Source organism: Vanacampus margaritifer, chromosome 9 (assembly GCF_051991255.1).
Source record: "Vanacampus margaritifer isolate UIUO_Vmar chromosome 9, RoL_Vmar_1.0, whole genome shotgun sequence".
Taxonomy (NCBI): domain Eukaryota; kingdom Metazoa; phylum Chordata; class Actinopteri; order Syngnathiformes; family Syngnathidae; genus Vanacampus; species Vanacampus margaritifer.
In genome coordinates this window covers 18,378,625-18,399,212 of record NC_135440.1, presented here as the reverse complement: position 1 = coordinate 18,399,212, position 20,588 = coordinate 18,378,625, and the positions used below count along the sequence as shown (strand labels likewise).

The 20,588-nt window shown below is 40.7% G+C and overlaps 3 protein-coding genes across 5 annotated transcripts in view; 2 read left to right on the top strand and 1 right to left on the bottom strand.

Annotated features, from left to right (window-relative positions):
• Nucleotides 1–3,067, top strand: part of tuft1a (tuftelin 1a) — a 24,583-nt gene extending 21,516 nt beyond the window's left edge. Inside the window, exons 7-12 of one of the 2 annotated variants that reach the window (XM_077575717.1) lie at nucleotides 237–347; nucleotides 1,425–1,648; nucleotides 1,729–1,834; nucleotides 1,930–2,013; nucleotides 2,295–2,389; nucleotides 2,482–3,067. In XM_077575717.1, coding sequence (XP_077431843.1) covers nucleotides 237–347; nucleotides 1,425–1,648; nucleotides 1,729–1,834; nucleotides 1,930–2,013; nucleotides 2,295–2,389; nucleotides 2,482–2,554 — 693 coding nt within the window. In that variant the 3' untranslated portion in view covers nucleotides 2,555–3,067. Of the gene's footprint in view, nucleotides 1–236; nucleotides 348–1,424; nucleotides 1,649–1,728; nucleotides 1,835–1,929; nucleotides 2,014–2,294; nucleotides 2,390–2,478 lie in introns of both variants that reach the window. The other variant, XM_077575716.1, reaches the window with a different exon arrangement.
• Nucleotides 3,068–3,372: 305 nt separating this feature from the next.
• Nucleotides 3,373–9,706, bottom strand: ltap1 (lipid transport auxiliary protein 1). The gene is made up of 8 exons (XM_077574640.1): nucleotides 9,218–9,706; nucleotides 8,680–8,781; nucleotides 8,503–8,599; nucleotides 7,179–7,232; nucleotides 6,693–6,859; nucleotides 5,942–6,000; nucleotides 5,637–5,857; nucleotides 3,373–4,759 (listed from the first exon to the last, which is right to left on the bottom strand). The coding sequence occupies exons 1-7, from the start codon at nucleotides 9,278–9,280 to the stop codon at nucleotides 5,638–5,640; spliced, it is 762 nt and encodes a 253-aa protein (XP_077430766.1). The 5' UTR covers nucleotides 9,281–9,706; the 3' UTR covers nucleotides 3,373–4,759; nucleotide 5,637.
• Nucleotides 9,566–20,389, top strand: LOC144057282 (uncharacterized). Of its 2 annotated transcripts, XM_077574637.1 has the most exons (8): nucleotides 9,566–9,909; nucleotides 10,029–10,100; nucleotides 14,040–16,638; nucleotides 16,710–16,905; nucleotides 17,627–17,719; nucleotides 17,798–18,044; nucleotides 19,754–19,864; nucleotides 19,931–20,389. In XM_077574637.1, the coding sequence occupies exons 3-8, from the start codon at nucleotides 14,330–14,332 to the stop codon at nucleotides 20,092–20,094; spliced, it is 3,120 nt and encodes a 1,039-aa protein (XP_077430763.1). In that variant the 5' UTR covers nucleotides 9,566–9,909; nucleotides 10,029–10,100; nucleotides 14,040–14,329; the 3' UTR covers nucleotides 20,095–20,389. The 2 variants fall into 2 exon arrangements, with proteins under 2 accessions (XP_077430763.1, XP_077430764.1); XM_077574638.1 differs by lacking the exons at nucleotides 9,566–9,909; nucleotides 10,029–10,100 and adding an exon at nucleotides 13,010–13,160.
• Nucleotides 20,390–20,588: the final 199 nt, after the last annotated feature.

Below are 20,588 nucleotides of genomic sequence, written 5' to 3'. Positions count from 1 at the left end.
TATCATTTAAGCCGTGTTTACTCTCATTATTTTCGCAGCGATGATCTCATTAGCAGTTCAGTGAGTCACACAGCACGGTTGCAGAAATAGGAGCAAAACAGGTTGCGATTCTGTGACGCACAATAACAACACGCCTGGTTTCTCCCGGGCCGGACCCACCACGGCGCACGTTGCCTGAGAGGATTTCACATGACATCATCGCACAAGTATTCATGTTGCTGTGTGTCGTCTATCAGGAGGCAGACGACGAGGCGGAGAGGGCCAAGCTGAGAGAAGTGAGCAAGCGTCTGTACGCGCAGCTGCAAGACGCTGAGAAAAAGCACCAGGAGGAGAAGGACAGACTGCAGGTGACTTGATAATTGTAAAAGTTGTTTTTTTTTTGCAGCATAAGAAGAGTATATGTCTGTCAGTAATGTTAAGATGCTTCTCTGTATACATTCCTGCAACGTCTTGTAGATACAGCCGTTCTTTTGAGTGATAAAAGTGCCGCGAGTAGCGTGCTAATTAGCGTTAGCGAGTCAATGGCGCTTGCCATTGTGCATTAGCCTTGAGCTAGCTACATTTGAGAAACGAGCTAAACAAAGTGTGTTTGCGTTTAAGTGCGCACTGTGTGTAATTTTCTTCGTTTTGTGTGTTTAGTTTTACAGTCAACCTCAACTGGGGTGCGATAAACGGCTTGATACTAGCAACATTGGACTCTTTTTGAGGGACTTTGCTGTCTGCTAAACACTCAGGAAGGGCAGAATAAAATTTAAATTAAATTTATAGTAGCTACATAGAGTAGCAGTTATGGTCCAAACACTGTTTTTGTGAGAAAATGTATTTTGCTTACAATTTAAAACTTAATAAATGTTTTGGGGGTTTAATTAACTCATTCACTGCCATTGATGGCTATAAACGTCAAGTTTCATTTGAACTATTTCTATGAACATTTTAGACATTTTTTTTTTAACATTTTCCCCCCACTTTTGTTAACAAGAGTATGAAAACCTAGAAAACAATAATAAAAAAAAATGTAACGTAACTAATCGCATGACTTCAATAGTTAACTCACAATTAATCACAAATTTTATATCTGTTCTAAATGTACAGTAAAAAAAATCTATGTTTTCATACTCTGGTTAACAAAAGTAGAAAAAAATGTTAAACTAATAGAAATAGTGAAATGATTTTTGGACGTTTACAATGGCAGAAAATGAGTTAATGTCCCCATTTATCATTCTGTCTTGCAAAGCAGACTGGAGTAGCTCAAGACAATTCTCCTGTAGATTGAAGTAAAAATGATTGTCGATCAAATCATTTAGAATCAAAAAACTATTTTGAATCGAATCGCAGACCCAAAAATTCCCATTTACCCACAAGTGAACCAACCTCACTACACCAATTGAATATATCACCACTAAATCCCGCCACATCTTCTTCAGGCTGAAGGTAACATCCTGAGGGAGCGTCTGAGCGACCAGGAGGACAAACTGAAGAGCACCAAGGAAGACTCCGAGAAGAAGGACCAGCGCGTCGACGAGCTCCAGAGGTTACTGGGGGGCATGGAGAAGGAGAGCGCCACCTTGAGGGAGACCATCCGCGAGCGAGAGGAGGAACTCCTGGAGCTACGACGCTTCAGGGAGGACGGCTCCAAGGGAGATCACAGGTTAGAACGGTTACAGGATTTAACGGTAACTTGTACAAAATACATTTGTAGTCCTCAATTTCATGTGTGCGTCTGTTCAGGGCAGAGGAGTTGGAGAAGGAGGTTGCCATTCTCAAGGAGAAGATCCACCATCTGGACGACATGCTGAAAAGCCAGCAGAGGAAAGTCCGACACATGATCGAACAGGTGGGAGTGATGAGCCGTACGTGGCGACGCTCGGGGGAGGACGATGTCTTCATATTTGCGCCAAGTGTCTGATCCGCTCGTTTGCTCGCCTTCAGCTTCAGAACTCTCGCATGGTGATCCAAGAGCGCGATCGCGTCATCAAAGAGCTGGAGGAGAAAGTGGCTTTCCTGGAAGCTGAGGTAAGAATGCTTGTCTTCCTCTGCCCAAAAATAATAATAATATTTGGATTCAGAGCAAAGCGGGGATGAATGTGAATTTTTTTTTTTTTATAATAATAATAATAATACGTTTTTAGTTTATTGCTTTGGATTCAGAGCAAAGCGGTGATGAATGTGAATGGATCAAACAAAATCCAGCTTTCTGCCAAGGGAGGGGAAACAAAATGGAGCTATTGTCTGTTTTGAGGAAGCTGGCTTTATCCATCTCACGTTATCTGACGCGTGACCTCGTCTTTGTGCAGAACCGAGAGATGCACGACCAGATGGATTACTTCCTGGGAGAACAGAAAAGCAATTCTTATCTTTCAGCGGAGAGGAACCCGCAGATTGTATACAGGTAAATGTCATTTTCTTACATACAATATTGTCTCGCTTCGTAGCACTTTAAAAAAAAAAAAATGTATTTGTGTCTTGTTGTTGCTTTAGCAGCAAACCGTTCAAGCTGTCCACCTCCTCCAACAAGCCGCTCCCGTTCATCAAGGTCATCGAGATCAAATCGTGAGCGTGATGACAAGCACCAAAGCGTTTTTTGCATGTGGACTGAATTCAAACAGCAGCTCTAAAAGCCCGCCTTGCGTTTCACGTGGCGATATCCGAGCTGAGCTTTCACTACGATTTGCCCTCTTGAAGGATGCATTGCACTCTTTGCAGTACTTGTAAACGTTTAACACGCGTTCCGTAACACATTTGCACAAAAAGTGCAGCAGGCTTTGAAGTAGACGATAACTGTTTATTAACAGTAATGTAGCACCTGCATCTTTTATGTCTACGATCACATGACTGTGTAGTATGAAGCTTGACTATAAAGGATATTTAGCACATAGTTTGAAGGTAAGCACGTAACCAAACTGTGGACAAAACTGTATCATAGAAGTGTCTTTTTTTTTCTCCCTTTTTAAGCATTTCAGTTTGCTGCCGTGATGTAAATGTGTTCTCATGAATGTTCTTTCAAGTTTGAATTTTCCAAACGCTGTCTACTTTGTATTTATTTATATTATTAAAAGCTTTCGACTAATTAAAAGTCTTGCTGTTTTTTTTTCTTCTCCCCTTAAGGACACCAACTTTAACAGACCAGTGACATGTTCTTTTGTTCTCAGGTGTCTAAATAAAATGTTTGTGGCATGCTTGCATCACAATATCCCAAGGATCAATAATGACAGGCATGTTTACTTTCCAAAGTTATTTAAAATTAATTGTATTATTAAAAAAAAAAAAAAAAGAAGTCCGTATGTCGCATTTAAAGCTTGAGAGCGCCCTCTGCTGGACTTTACGCACAACACAACAACAAGCACGTACGATGACGAAAACAAAAAGTTGTCACCCATTGAAGTCACAGTTTTATTTGGCGAATTACAGAGATTACAATCGAATCATTCAGACGTTACAGTAGCTTTCTGGGATCAAACCCAGTAGCAGATATCTGAAAATCAGGTTACATTCAAAATGAATTAATGCACTGGAATCATCATGTTATGAACATATTATCAAAATCAACACGTGGCTTCTGTAAATCATCGTTTTAAGGCTTGAAAATACAGACATGAAACATAAGTGCATGTGTTTCACCAAATGTGAATTAACACTGGTAGCTATCATGCTATCATTTACATACAGTAGGCTTTTTAATTTTTGACATTTGTGCAATAAATACTGATTGTCTTATCTTTCCCGCGTAGTATTGTGGCTCTTATTTTGGTCAAGTCAACTTTATGAATACATATCAAAGACCTGATGCTTGCAAGAATAAGGCAAAAGCTGCAAGTGTGAGGTATAATACAGTATATGAAGGAGTTTTAGGGCCACTGAAAAAAAAAAAAGATTTAAGTCATAAACTTGCAAGAATTAAGGTGTACATTTTTTTAGGGGGTGGGGGAAGTGGATATTTTTATGATACTCTCATATATTTTCCAGAAAAATAAAAGTTGTATATTTTCAAGATTAACATCGTCATACCGCGAAAATAAAGCTGTGAGCACTATTTTTTTTTTCAAAAAGGCAAAATACTGAATATTTTATTAATGTTTAAACCTGTACTTAAGTATTGAGGAGATCATTAGTCAGGCAGCAAAATACTCCTTTGATATTATTTCTCCACTGCCTCTCCAAAAATCCAACTTTATTGCTTTCATTGTGATGTAATCTTGAAAACAAACAACTTTCTAACAAAAAAAAATACAAATTTTTCCCTTGACAATTAAGACTGTCTGAACTTATACTTGTAAAATTGCTATTTTTGATCTCAAAAACTTATACAGCTTCTCATAAGAGTACAACTTCAATTTTGTGGATTCTTTTTTTTTTTCAGGGTGGGCCTAATACTTCTTCATAATAACACATAACAACATTGATATGTAAAAAATGACACTTCATCAGCACCATACATGCAGAAAATGTGGCTGCATTGCTGTAGTGGTTAGCTTGCGTGGCTTTACTAACAGATCCTGCAACTTCCTCAAAACATCCCCCCAAAAAAATGCATGCAGGTTCACCGACGAGGTGAGAATGTGAATTGCTTTTTTGCTTATTATGTGCCGTGCGATTAGCGGTCTAGGGTGCGCCCCGCCCTTAAGTCAGCCCGATCAACCCAAGTCAGCTAGGATAGACTCCAGCTCACTTGAGGCTCGAGTGAGGGCAAGCGCCACAAAACACTGGTCCTCAAAAATGTGGCCTGAGGACGCCTGGAGGTCAGCAAACTGTAGCTCAAGGTCTGCAAAATATTTTCAGTAAATTAGTGTTTGATAAATTATTTTTTTTTCTTCTAAAGTGCATAGCTACTAGTTTCCTTTACTACACCGCATTGTCGTTCAAGGCTTAGGTCATCTCTTTGGAACACAAGATAAGATATACAAAAAATAAAATTGGCGTATTAATGTTTTATTTTAATTTTTTTAAATGCCATTTTAATCATGTAGAGGCCTTGTTTGACTTCAAATTGTCCAAATTTTCCAATTTCCGCCTCAACAGTAAATATTTAAAGATTTTTGTATTTTTTGTATATATGTAATTAGCAGACCTATTATTTTTGTATTTAATAAAAATAAGACGTTCAAAAACAATGATCAATATTTTTGCCTATTTTCTGACATGTAACTGAATCATAATCAATTTGTGTTCATGTATTTTCTACACTGTCAACTTGAAATAATCCTGTTTTGGAATAAAGGGACAGAAATTATTTCATTTTATCTGATTCATTGATTAAATGGAAAAAAGTAGACGACTCATTATTAAATTCATTGAAAGTTACAGCCTTATGCTAATATATTACAACTGTACCTCACAAAAATAAGTTTCGCCTTCTAGCTTTTTTCTCTTTTTTTTTTACAATTTTACTGTCATAACTTAAAATCTGTTTGGATACAAAACAAAGCTATTATTGTGACATAAAGACTTTTATCTAAAAATAAAAAAAAGGCAAATCGACTTTAGGATTTATGAGCGAGCCCTTGGAAAAACTTCTTCCCTATAAGAGGTCCCCGAACCCAAGAAGTTCGAGAACCCCTGCTGCTACAGAAAAAAAGGACGGCCGTTGTAGCCACTAAAAACAGCCTCTAGGCGGCGCCATCTCCTCCTTCCTGACTCACCTTACAATGTGCTATCTAGTGTGTTGTACTTGTCCTTAAAGTTCTTGAGCTCCAGCAGATTCCTGGTCCGCTTGATGCGCTGCTGCGCCGCTGACGTGAGGTGGGCCCGCGACGAGGGGGAGGAGCTTACAGTCTCAGTGGCGGTCAAGTCCTTAGCGGCGGTCTGGTGGTGCTGGCTGGCCGTGCTGCTATTGCTACTGCTTGTGCTTTGGCTCTTGACGCTGAAACCACAAGCGGGAGAAAACGATCACTCCGGCCTCATAATTAAAATTCCATGCTGGGATTAGCGCTGTTTGTTTACTCACACACAGGCCAGTTCAGTTAGAGCCTCCTGGTATTTACTGAGTTCTGCTTCACCAAAAGCCTGCAGACGTCGGTAATGTGATGTGTTATATTTGAATAATATAATTAAAGCATGATGAATAAGTGAACAAGCTGGCATTTACATTTATAGAATTTGCCATCAAAGGGTCAACAATTAAAGCTTTCACTGTTTTTTTTTTTTGGGGGGGCAGATATAACGCAATTGTGGTCTTTATTTTCGGATGTAATTCCACATTTTGCCGCTAGGTGGCAGCACATGACTGTTCAGCGCTGCCTAAATTTGAAAGGTGAAAACAGGAAGTGCTTCAAGCTCAGTCACGTTTTTTTGCTGAAGAGATCAGAAAGAGATGATTGGATATTTCAATCCTCTGTCATCCTGAGCTTTACACTTACAAAAAGCAACATCTGTAGGTTCATTTTAGAATGTACATATTTGGCCACAATTACCGTTAGTTACGATGTTTTGTCTCATCCGCTATTCTTACTCTTTCAATACATAGAATGTTTATGAATATCTTTGCATTATTTTAAAGTTTGCTTAAAGACCTTTAAAAAAATGCCAACAATTATATTCTTAAAAAAAACATGCCACGGGAGTATATATATTTTGTATTTCTATATCGCGGAGTTCACTTATTGCAGGTGTGATCTGGAACGTAACCCCCGCGACGGAAGCGGATTTATTTACCCCGCTTCACACATACTTATTAGGAGAAGGACAAAGAGACCGACCTGGTCCCCGTGGCGTGCTTTATTGTAGCCGTCCAGCACCGTGTCAATCAGACCTTTCTGGCCGTCCCGGAAAAGGCAGTGTGAATTTTTGAGCTGCAGAAGCCAAGTTCGGAATCGCTTTCCCGTCACGGCGCTAGACGATCCGCCCAGCTCCCAAAAAGGGAAATCTGCACACCAAAAAGTTCCGTCGTCAATTTAACCCATTGACGGCTACAGACATCAATGCTGGCAGTTTGTCCCTCCATCCCGCTTAAAGCCTTACAGCAGCAAATCGGGGAAAAGCTGGCTTAGCTGGCCATTGTGAAAGGCCGTTATGGCTGGTATCACCGTTATGGTGGACGTCATTATTACAAAACACACTGACATCGGATCTGTGAAGGTGACGTTTATGGTGCACCCTTTGTACAAATGCATTTCATACTTTTTCTTTAATGAGTGAATAGACACTCACTAATTACTATGTGAGGAAAAAGCATATTTAGTGACCTGTGTCTCTGATGGCGTCCAGTGCTCTCATCCTGTACTGGTAGTCACAGCCTCCTGCAAAAAATACTCATGTAACTTAATCAAACTTATTTTAAAGAGTATAGATGTGTGTGTGTGCAACTAAATACAGTGATACCTCGGCTGACGAACGCTTCAGCTCACGAACTTTTCGCCTCACGAACATTAAATTGGCGAGCATATAGTCTCAGCTGACGAACTAGTTCTCGGCGGACGAACCAAATCACGCGACACGAGAAATCACGAGAAGCTGACGTACGCTCACGGCGTCCCGGTTAATCACCCCCTTTCTTTGAGTGCGGACGTGGTTTGTGTTTGGTAGACATTTTGGTCCATTTTGGAGTGTACTTTTGCTATCATGGGACTGAAAAAGACCCAACCACAGGCTAGTGTTAAGCCTAAGAAGACCTTAAAAAAATTACGGTCGAGCAGAAGAAGGAGATCATCGAAAAACACGAACGAGGTGTGCGTTTGTGTGACTTAGCGTCCCAGTACCAGTACGCTAAGTCTACCATTGCTACCATCCTTAAGAACAAGGAAGCTATTAAGGGTGCGTGTGTGGCTAAGGGTGTTTCTGTGTTGTCTAAGCAACGGTCTCAGGCAGAAAAACTTCTGTTGATTTGGATTAATGAAAAGCAGCTAGCAGGGGGACAGTGTGAGTGAGGGTATTATCGCCGAGAAAGCACGGCAACTACACTCGGATATCATCAAGACGCAACCTGGAAGTTCGTCATCCATTGATGATTTCAAGGCTAGCCACGGATGGTTCGAGAACTTTAACTTCCAAACAGTAACTACCTCCCTCCCTCCCTCCTCCTCCCACTCCATTCCATCAAGCCATCAACTACCATCACAAAGGCAAATAAAACGACTTTATTATACAGTACAGTGTATTTCTTTAATTACAATACAATAGCACATTTATTATACATAAAATAAGGTACATTTTGTGTAGTTTTAAGGCTTATTTAGTAGAAAATCATGTTTTATGGGGACCTGGGAACGGATTATTCTCATTTTAATGGTTTTCTATGGGAAATAAATGTTTGGAAGACGAACTTTTCGCCTCACACACACTTTCTGGGAACCAATTAAGTTCGTGAGCTGAGGTATCACTGTATTTACAATGCAAGTCAAACTGCAAAATAAATCTGAGCGACTTTTAAGTGACATATATCCTATATGTCTGTTTAAATTCACAAAACACATGAAGCAACACAAATATGCAGATGTCCAAAGTTAGGGCTCAATAATGACGAGCATCCAGTATAAATCCAGCCTGAGTGTGTCTGTGTGTTGAACGAACCAGAGTTTAGCCGGCCATCCTCTGGAGAAAGCAGACGAGGCTCAAAGTGGATTTTCTGAACCTGGCACAGTTTGGCTTCGATTTCTTGTCTAAGCTCCTTCAACAGAAACATAATACACAATAGAGCTTCGGTACCAAGACGGTCACTTAGTACTATACTTCTAAAGGGCATTTTACCTTTGGAGCATTGTGACCGATGGGAACGTGGGGCCCCCGCCGAGATTTCATGGCAAGTCGCATAATTTGCCTTTTCACAAAGATGAACAGCAAGACAAAGACCTAAAACATAAAAATAAACAAGAAAAACACAATCAATACAAACACGTAAGGCTTAATAATACATCCACTTTCTATTTTGCTTAATCCTCATGGGGTGGAAGAGACACATTGAATGGTAGTCATTAGAGAACAGTTTTAAAAAACAAACACAAAAGTCATATATGGAAACTTATTATGAAGCACCCCGTAAATGACATATTGTAGCAATATAAAAATATGCACCCACTTGCTGTGTTGCAATGAATACAGCATTCACAAATGCAATAATCATGATTATTATTTTTGCATTGTTAGTCCTGAAAATATATAAAACAATATCAGAGTCTGGTGCATCATACGAAGACATTAGCAGCCGTGCAGACAGTTACGGGACAATGATGACTCAGCTATTATGAAGCTTGGGCTGAGAAGTGAAGTTGAAATGATCCAAACTTACCAGACTACCAAAGGCCATGACGAGCACGACGTTGACGCTCGACAGAGGAGAATCACTTCGCATTTTACACTTTCACTCAAAACGACGTGGGGGGAGAAAAACAAACAAACAAGCGCAACAACAATTTTAAGGGTGCATATGTGTCTCCTAATGAATCGTCTTTCGAGCACGAAGCGCGAAGCCAATGTGCGGTTAAACGACACATTAAAATGCGATTAGGAAAAGTTAAGACTCGGAGGGTGTAGTGTTTTGAAAAGTTACAAGTCGCCGTCGAGCTTGTTGACTTCCGGGTTGGTCACGTGATGTCGGTGACGTATGACCACGGCTCTGTTCCGACTCGTTGGGAAACGTACCTTACTCACGAAAATAGATAAAAATCATAAACAACCCAATTTAGATGAAAGCGCCACAAACAACGGATTTTTTTTTTAAAGCAGTATTATTCACGTCTATGTCACTCAATTTTATTTGTGTTCAGCCCAAGTGTTCCACCTATCAGCCATTTTGGCCCATTTGACACAATGGTGCTTTTCTTCCATTGTGTGTTCATCCATGGCACACCAAAGCATGACTCTGAAGCTCCAGTGAGTGTGGGCAACATTTGCATTCGTTCCACAGAGACACTGAGCACCATTCTTGTTTCAGCAACAAGCGTGGGTGTCTTGTTGGAGACAAAGACAGACCGACTTTCTGTAAGGCCCTAAATGCCCCTTGACCGTTGATTGATTGATTGATTTCAGGGTCTTGGGACACAGCCTGCTAAATGATCAATGTTGGCTGACTTCTGACAATCTTCTGCTTCACTATAAAGGTGACGTTTTAACCTGTCTGACCCAGAGGCCCATACAAAGTGAACAAATATGACAAGCAGCCAAGCAACAAGGTAAGTAGAACTGTGCAGCTCTGATGTTGCTACACGTTTACTTGAAAAAAAGAAAAGAAAAAAGATTTAACCTGAGTTTGAGTTTGTGCTCTATTGATATTATTTGACTAAGTATTTTTATTTTTGTATTTTTCTGACAACTTGTTACATTTATTTAGAAAAATTATTAGCATGGGGGGTAAAAAAGGCAAAAGTCAACCACGTTTGAGATGTTGATTCAATGATTCAGAGAAGCAAGATATTTCCCATCACAGGCTTTATTTAAGAGTTTGATGTTGCTGACCCAAATAATGATTCTTGGCGAATGTGTTGTCAGCCTAATACCCACAAGCTTCTGCCATCCACAAATTCTCTGCATCACTGATACAATAATCATTATTTTACAATTATTTAAAAATTCATTTTCAATGTGCCAAGGTACATTTGTATACTAAAATGAAAAATTTTCAAGACTCGGGCCATCGTTTGGCCGATTATTATTATATATTTTTTTGCCTTGAGATACGAGCACACATTTGAGTTGTTCCTAGGTGGTGGTTGCAAACTTAACCACATACAATTGCCATCAATTCACATAGATTTCCTTGTAGTGGAAGGACAATATCAGTTGATGGCGCTAATTAAACCATTAACCTGGTTTGCCAGGTCACATTAATAAACCCCACTATAGAGCAAGGAATAATGGACAATAAATTAGGTACAGTCGTGTTGTCTGTATGGTTGTGGTGTGTACAGTTACATCGCTGTCGTAAGAACAAACTCAGGTAATCCGAATAAAATGAACTTGTACCCTCTGAAAAACATTTTGTCAGCATCCTTTTCGTGATCCTTCTCGGCCACAGAAGCGTGTAGTAGAAACTGTAATGACAACCATACGGTTCAAAAACCTCTAGCAAACTATTCTGCGTTTTTGACTAATAATGTTAACGTTTTTGTCATCTACATTCTATAACACTAATTTGTGTCATAAAATGAATAAAACTAATGAGTGGCACTGTCAACAGCAGCGAGAGACTTTCATACAGTAACGTGAGAGTTAAACATAACTAATGCTGCATTCCAGATTGCTGGGAAGTGGGAAAAATCCATTTCCGACCTCAAAGTTTTCCAGTTAAAAATAAACAAAAAACCATAGCCGACAAACTCCATAAACACACACTGACAACAAACTCATATTTCTGTTTTGCAGCCTCATGCACTTTTTGGCATAGATGTCGTCAAATGACTTCATCCTGAGTGGCTAAAGCAACTTAACTCATTCACTGCCATTGACGCCTATAAATGTCAAAAATTAATTTGAACTATTTCTATTAGTTTAACATGTTTTTCCACTTTTGTTAACAAGAGTATGAAAACCTAATTTTTTTTATTGCACAATTAGAACAGATATACATTTTTTTTAATTAATTATGAGTTAACTAGGGAAGTCATGCGATTAATTACAATAAAAAAAAATTATCACCTGACGACCCTAATTTTTAATAATTGTTTTTAAAATTGTGAGTTAACTAGTAAAGTCCTGCGATTAATTACAATTAAAAAATCTAATCACCTGACGCCCTTCATTTTTAATAATATTTTCTTTTTTAAAAGATTATTAAAAATGAGGGGCGTCAGGCGATTAAAATGTAGATTTTATATTAAAATAGGTAACTCACGATTTTATTACTGTTCTAAATATACAATTAAAAAAAATTCTAGGTTTTCATACTCTTGTTAACAAAGTGGGAAAAATAATTAAACTTATAGAAATAGTTAAAATGAATTTTTGTCGTCTATAGCCGTCAATGGCAGTGAATGAGTTTAAAAAAAAAAACGTTTTGTGTTGACATTTATTAATACAACCAATAAAATGCATAAAAAAATATATTTTTGGTTGACATTTTACTGTCATTGTAGACATCCTATTTCTTTATCTTGGTGAAGTCACAATGCATTGATTTTCCCCCAACTCCACAAATAAAAACTTCCACTGCACGTTTCCTGGTCGGAGGTCGGAAATGTCCAACTTGGTTTGCAATGTGACTGTCAAGTTTATAAATGAATAAAAAGTGGTTGAAGTGAAAGTAAATAATCATGAAATGCATTAAAATGACTTTATACAGCCACAACATGACATCAGTTAAAGGAAATTGAACCACACAAATCCACCGCCCTTTGGCAACTCAATATGTCATTGGCATAGAAACAGACATTCAGAGAGATGATCCTGCTAGCATTTAAAAAGAAGAATGAATCGAGTAATTTTACCAATAGTCTATCAAAGAAATTCCTTGTTTATCGCTATAATTGCTATAATTGCTACTGTCACCTGATATGACATTTAGGGTTACGCAAAGGCTTTAAATCAGCCTATGAAAGACGATGTAACCTTCACAACAATGGTTATTCTTCCATAACCTCTACCTAAAACTCTACCCTTGAAGCTAACATTACAGAGGGCATAAGTACTGTATACCTACAAGCCTGAGCTGCCTCACGCTTTGTTGTGCATGTCAATCGAGAGGCGCACTTTTACCAGCATTTATCCCGGCTGGTATTTCTGTCGTCTACTTGAGCCCATTGTGTTGTCTGTTCCCAATTAAAATACGTCTGTTATTATGTATTTGGATACCTGCTCGCCCTGCACGATTGGCCTGAGGTGAGTAGAATTTGAATTGAGTCTTAGTTCACGGTGAGATCGGCGCAATCGAGCGTATTGAAGCTTGTTTCCCCCATGATGTCAAACCATGTATGCCTGGAGATGGTTTAAACTGTCTGTGTGTGTACTCACTGAGCTGTTTAAAAAGCTACACAAGAAGCTAGGAATGCTACCCTATGGGATGAGGAAAAGAGTGAGAAAAGAACAACGGAAGGGGGAGGAGAGAGAGAGAGAGAGAGTCATGGACAGAGAGAGAGAGAGCAGATAGACCAGTGTGGCCGGTTTGCGTCACTGTACACATCCCGTCGTCGCGCGATGCTAACAGCCAGACTGAGTGAGAGAAAGAGAGGCGAGGAGTTGATGTCATCGCCTTCACTATGAAGCCTTGTCAAACTAACAGTTGTTTACTTGTGGCTAAGGTAAGGCTTATGTGTGAATTACTAGATTGCACGAGTACGTTTGAACGAGTTCTTGTTTACGTGTATTTGAGGTATATCTCTTATTTCCACGGCAGTCGCTGTTTGTGAGTTTGAATTAGCGCGAGCCACGTTCCCCAGGTAACCCAGATGGGAGGCTTGGGATCAAGCAGGTGTATCTGTAAGCTGACACTCGTCTGCGCTAGACCTCGCCAAGGAGACGTATGCATATATAGCACTTATAACAGCTGTCTATTAATTAGACTTATCCGATTGTACCAGCCCAAGAGTTGTGCACAATCAAAGCTGGTGCTACTGGTTTCCTCGTCCATTTCTGTCTCGCTCATGGTGGGCTGTTTGAAACTAAATCTTCACATCATTATCCCCTTTATCGGACCGTTTCTTCTCGGTGTCAAGGTTTTGGTGAGTTGTTGTCTTCCTCAAGCTGTGTCAGAATGATATGTGCTGCGCACAGACTGATTGTGTCACATTTCGACATTGTTGTCCCTCACCGGATTGCAGCTGAGTGAGTTTTTCCAGTTTCTGTGTACAGGTTTAGCTGACAGTTGCAGCACGAGCATGTTGCTAGTGTAAACAGTTGTTATGATATTAGCAAGCGTATTGTGCGTCTTTGCATGAATGGACTCATTGAAGTAGTGTTTTTTTTTTTTTTTATCGAGCCGTCTAATCGTTCCTTGTCCTTTCCTCTCTCTCCACCCATTGGCCATTCTGTGCAAAGTTGTGTTTCTTCTCCTCGAGCGCTCTGTGATTTAAGTTTGACCATCGTGAGAAGCCACAGCTGCCACATATCCACATATCACAACATTCCATTTCAATCCCCCTCTGAAAATGGAGATTTATTCATTTTCTTATGCTTGGCAGGCATCGGGAGCTCGTCCTTGAAGCCCTGCTGGAGAACTAAAGACTTGCATGGACAGAACCACGTCAAAATGACTACCAGACAGCCAAGCATTATTAGCATATATGACATGGAAAAGTTTAATGCACAGCGGTTTGCATAAGTATAGTGTAAGTGGACCAAAATGAACTAAAGCTGCTTGCTGCTCTACCGTCCCTTAGAAGCGTCTAAATAAATCCAGTGCAGTCATCGATTTTCTTTTTAGGGGTTTGACTTTTGACAGGTGGTCATTAACTTTGTTTATGCTCTGACAATGGATGTGTTCTTGCTGCACACGCCAGTGGCTGAGTATACCAATCAGAGGACTCTGGCATGCTTATCCGTCAGATCTGCCAACTCTCCCCCAAGCAGCCTCACTTGCAGGCCAGGTGTTAGGAAGGACCGAGCGTTATCCGGCGCTGTGAAAGTTAAAGAACGAGGGGCAAAATCTGGATCTGATGGTTCAATCAAGCGGGCCAGATCGATCGATAGCCACGATCTCAGGGCAGGATCCATGTCAGACTATAAAGTGTGGACAGCCAGCGTCAAAGGTTGGAATGAAAACAAGGACATATCAGGCAGCACAATCTCTTCCAGTCTGACTCACAATGAGAAAATAGCCACAGACTTTGGCATCAACAGAGGTCGTAACTATAACCTTGCATCTGAGAGTCAGACTAGGACCGGAGGAGAATGGAGGCAGAGTTTGCCAAATAGAAGCAGGAGCGTTGACTGGAGGTCAGAGTCAAGCAGTCCTGATCGGGACGCACGGAGATCCAACATAGCTGCGTTGTTGAATGAAGAACCCAAAGAGAGGGGGAGGTATTCAGAAGGTATGGGAGGCAGGACCACGTCTTCATTTAGGAGCTACAACTCTGCAGGTTTTTCTGTACCAAGCAGCAGTCCAAAAGGTCCTTTGGACCAACCTTTGGAAACCGTCTATAGGGGTAACTCCTGCCCTTCAAGGCTAAGGTCGGCCCCGGAACCTATCAGTGACTCCAGAGAGACTGCTTCTTTTGGGACTAAAAGAGGTCAGGGTATATTGGAGCGTATCGAGAAGCTCTATGGCCCGGCCAAAACTGAGGACTTTAGCAAAGGTAGGGATTTGTCTTCCCTAGAAAGAGACTGGTTTGATGGAAGGGGTGACGCTACGGTGCACCATCGCTCAGTCTTCGGCATTTTGCCAAGCTCATGTGACGGGGAAACCGGAGAAGGAAGCTACCAAAGTGCACTTCTAAACACCAAGACTGTGGACTCTAATACTTCAGCCTGTCCAAGGACCAGGGCCAGATTACCAGAGGGACAATGGGAAGAACAGATCTATGGGAGGTATTCCGACCACGGTGGGGTTAGCACGGTTATAGGGTCCATTGAGACAATGTCTCTGGATCGAGCAAGGAGCAGGAACACCAGAGCTGCCCAGATTAGATCGGACAGGATCAATGGGACGCAGAGAGACCCAATTTTGCTGGATAAGGGAAAGGCGACAGGTGAGATTGAATTAAAAATTTATGAAGATGTTTTTGAGCCAAATCTGAACATCAGAGTGAACTCTGCAGGGTGGCGGGCACACCCAGAGACGCACTCCCCTTTGGTCAGTGTGAGGAACAAAATCAATCAGTTTGAGGCTCTGACACAGAGATCCCAGGGTTTTGGAAATAGCCAGAACATGGTACCCCGAAGGGCCTTTTCTGTGCCCACACGACTAAACACTGCCCATGATGGCTTGAAGAGTGAGTCGGAAAAAACATTTGGTTTTCTAGCTGACAAGTCCATGGGGGGGAGAGAATTAGGGGAGACAGCTAGAAAAGCTGAGGAGAAAAAAGGTCAACTGAAAAGTCAGTCACAAAGGTCTTTGTCAGTGGATGAGGTTGGACAAAGATTTGGGGGTGATTGGACAAAGAAGGAAGTGACAAATGTGGATCGTATTTACAGATACACAGAAGATGTTCATAACTATTCTAGACTCAAGCATACAGTGGAATCGCCCCTCAAAGATGAGAGGAACTTGTACATGGATGAACCAGACTCTTGTAAAGTCTCAAGTGATAAGGACAGAAGAACCGGCAAAACCGAGTCCCCCATGTTGCCGAGCTCAAGTGACGCTGAGCCACGCCCGTACGCTGAGCTGTCTGGGATAAAGAAAGCAAAACCTCCTGTGATTATTTTGGCACTTACTGATGATGACGAGACTCCAACAAACACTCCGAACCACTCGCCCTCTAGCTCTCCGATTCTACTGTCAAGGAGTACCTATTTGCTTACAATGACTGAAAACACAAAAGCAGCCAAAGATTCAGAAGAAGACCTTTCAACCCCCGTGGATCCTCTCGCCGCGTCTTCCCACGGCAAGTTATTTCCAGATATCACCGATGGGGACTCAAAAGGGAAGAAACACGTGTTGGACCTTGATGCTTGGGTCGCTGGCTGGAAGGTCTGGAAGCAGGACGAAGCTTTCGAGGACGATGACGACGACAGTACGCAGAAGGATGACGATTCTTACTACGATTCCGACTCCGGGGAGTCCTCAGTGACCATCACCAGCAACATGAGCCTGTCAGATCGCAGGAGCTTCTCCCTCAGGTATGTACTGCCAAAATAAGAATCTGATCAGTTTTCATCATTTCCTTACTTGACCCCCCTCGGCCCTGCAGCCTGGCAGAATTGTGTCACTTCACCGGAGCGGATTCCGAATCTGAGAACGACAGTGACGAGAGCCCAGCGACGGGTAGGAGGTCGGCTTCAATGAGCTCTGAAGTGTCGGCGCTGTCGTACGTGTCTGTGCTGCCCAGCGAGGAGCTTGACAAGCTGCTGGAGGATGTCAGAAGTTTGGGGGACAGCAATCTGCAGGTGCTCATGCTCAGAATTGCTGTTCAGGGTCACAAAGCTGTGGAGGGTTTCCTAACTAACTTAACCGACGGGTAAAATAAGGACTAAGCAGCTGTTGATCGCATGGTGAAAATTCCTTTCACACTGCCCATTAAAGTTGGCATTTTTGTTTTCTTGTGTTGCTGGTTTGTGTGAAAGGTACAAATACGAAACGGGGCAGTTGAAATTTGTTAGTTGTGTCACCATAATTCCTGTTTTTCACTTGTTTTCTATTTAAGGCCTATAAGTGTTAGCATAGCTTAATGTAAGCATTTACATTCTATACAAATACTTCCTGAAAGTCCACCACTTTGGCTCAGACTACCAGTCCAGTCCCGGCGGGGCTTGGGAACCGCTGAATTAGAAGCTTCCAAAAAATCAAGATCGTAGATCTAACCTTTATTCTTAACAACTGGAATTTGTAACACATTTGCCCAAAAAATATCTTTAAAATAGCTTTTTTATGTGACCGTTTATGACAAAAACATTTTTGAATAAGTAGATTAACACCATAGCTGTTCATAATGGGTAGTCCTGCAAGTCTCTGGCCAATAGTTTTCAGAAAGAATTCGGGTTTCCCACCCTGATGTGAAGAAGGGAAAATGCAGTTTCATTGTTTGGCCACAGGTGGCAGTAGTGATTCGAAATAAAATTTTCTGCATTCAGTATCAAGTTGCTTTTCTAACTTTGCTTCTTAACACAGGATGATGTACAAGTGGTTGTCCTCCACAAAGAGGTGGCTGTTGGCCTGGGCTTCAGTATAGCAGGCGGCGTGGACCAGAACAAACCAGTCATCGTGAGTAAAAGACCTTTTCACACTAAAAATGTCCCCGTTGATTGTGTCTGGATTTATTTTGCCGTGTGTTTTTCACAGGTCCACAAGGTGTTCCCTACCGGCGTGGCAGCACAGGAAGGCTCCATCAGAGAAGGCGACCAGGTCCTATCCATTAATGGCACTGCCCTGGGGGCCCACACTCACTGGGAGGCTCTGAGGGTCCTGAGACGGGCCAAGACTCGAGAGTTGGGAGTTGTGGTACTGAGGAGGGCCGACGTTAGGAGCATCTCAAAGGGGGGAGAGGGTCCGACTAAGGGACCAACGCCGACTCAGACTTCAGAGAATGGTTAAACTCATTATATAGTGGATGTAAAGTCTACACACCACTCTTCAAATGTTAGGTTTTTTGAGGTAAAAAATGGGACCAAGATAAATCATTTCCAAACTTTTTCTACCGTTTATGTTTTATAAGAAAAAAAAAAACTATTTTTGATGAGGGAAGTAAAATAAAAGACTATTGTATAGCACATGTGCATATAATGGGATGTTTCTGCACAAAATTAACCAATCACATTCTAGCACAAACCTGCCGCCATTTAAAGTGCCTCTGATTAACCCCAAATATAGTTCAGATGTTCTAGTATGCTTTTTCGGGCATTTTTGTAGTCACATCTTACTGCACGGTCCACAGAGTGTTTCCACAGCATCAGATAGATCTCTTTGTTCAAAGGTTTTCAAAAGAATTTCCAAGCCATTAGACAGACCATAAAATATTGGGATATTACCCAGAACAGGACGTCCCTCCTCTGGCTGTGCAATTCATCGAAATTCAATCACAATTTTAATTATTACACTCCACAATTACAAAATCACCATAACTGTAAAAAAGAAAAAGAAAAAAAAAAAACGATTAATGCTATTTTTTTAGTTGTTTAAATTTAGACATTTGCACCTTTTTTTTTTTTTTAACTAATTTAATACATTTTGTTTCATCCAAAAGGAACTTGCATAATTATAGTGTTTCAAAAATAATTTTATTTGTCTTAATAATAAAATTTCTTTTTTCGTCCCCAAAAATAAAATTATCCCTCCTAATCGTGATTTAAATTATTACAAAAATAATCGTGATTAATACTTTCTTCATAATTAAGCAGCCCTTGTCCCTCCAAAATGGTTGCAAAGACGAGAAGAAAACTGGTCAGGGAAGAAGCAAAGAGGCCAACTGCAACATTGAAGAATTGAATTTTTGGCAAGTGCTGGGTGCTTAGGGTTCGATGAAACCAAGGTTAAACTTTGTGGCCATAATTCCGAAAGGTCTTTTCGGTCCACTGTGGTGTTAAAACTGCTCACCGTACCTCCCGTGAAGCTTGGTTATGACCTCATCATAATCTGGGGCTGTTTTTATTAGCAGTTCCAAATACCAGTTCGCACAAAGGCTTCAGGCTTTTGCTAGAAAGCAAACAGCAGAAATGTATTGGGGTTAATTAGAGGCACTTTAAATGACAAGTGCATGCAGGCTCGTATCTATTTTTATTTCCTCTTTGGAATTTTATTTTATTTTTTCCCCCTTGAGTTCAGGTTTTAACTCTTTGACTGCCAAAAACGTTAAATAACGTTTAGTAAAATCCTATGGAGGAGTGCCAAAGACGTTAAAATACGTTTTTTTTTTTTTTTTTTAAAACAGAGGTGGAACTAACCATTTTCTATTGTTGATTACTCAAAAACGGAATAAGGTAGAAACAAACTTTTTTTTCTGATGAAAGATGAGATCTTTCATTTGGTAGTATGTGTGTTTCCATAGTCCAAACACATAATTTTCTGTGGACCTTGAAAGATCAGTCAAAAAATGCTTAAATCGGCTGGCACCCACAGCATCCCTTTTCTGAAAACGTCTGGCAGTCAAAGAGTTAAAAGGATTTATGATGATCACATTTTTCTAACATCACAAAAACCTGACATTTGAACAGGGTTTTGTAGACTTTTCACATCCAATGCAACATGTTTGAATTTTAAAGTGTGATCACTATAATTTATTTAGTTCTTTGATTACATCAGGCCAGCGTATGCGAGTGCATCTGGAGAAGAAAAGCCGAGATCTGGGCTTCAGTCTGGAAGGAGGTGTCGGTCTGGGGGACAAACCGCTCACTATAAAGAAGATCTTCCAAGGTATCCATGCAGACTAAAAAACGAATGTACTTCAAATTGTTCATTCAAATGACTTCTTGTCTACAGGCGGCCCAGTGGACAAGATTAGTCCCGGGGACGAGGTGATTGAGATCCAAGGCGTGAGCATGGTGGGGATGAGGCGTTTGGAGGCCTGGTCTTTGATACGAGGACTTCCCTCCGGACCGGTGGATGTGGTAATACACCGGCCCCGTAAAACCTCCGAGCCGTAAGGATTACGGAAGCGAGTCTGATATGGACGGTTCGATGGACTATTCTGGAATAATGCCATTTATAACACAACTTACAACACAATTATCCTCATATTTCTACCAAAGCTTTAGCAGAAGAAGCACACACTTGTTTATGAAGGTGTGAATTTTACGTACATGTATTTGAAGGTATTTAACACATACATCTACCTCAAGGCCGTGTGGCTTGTGTATGTGAAGGATTGTGTCATATACTGTGAACAGATGCTAACAGCATTTAGCATTTCTATTGCTTTTTAATAAAGCTTAACACAAATGGATGCCTTTTTATTTGTGTGGCCTACAGATGGCGGTAGAGAGGTGTATTATGGTTTAGTAGTGTCATTTTTGATCAAGAAGTATAATGTAAGTATTACAGATATATTTAACTCATTCACTGCCATTGACGACTATTGACGTCATAAGTTCATTTCAACTATTTCTATTAGTTTAAATTTTTTTTCCACTTTTGTTAA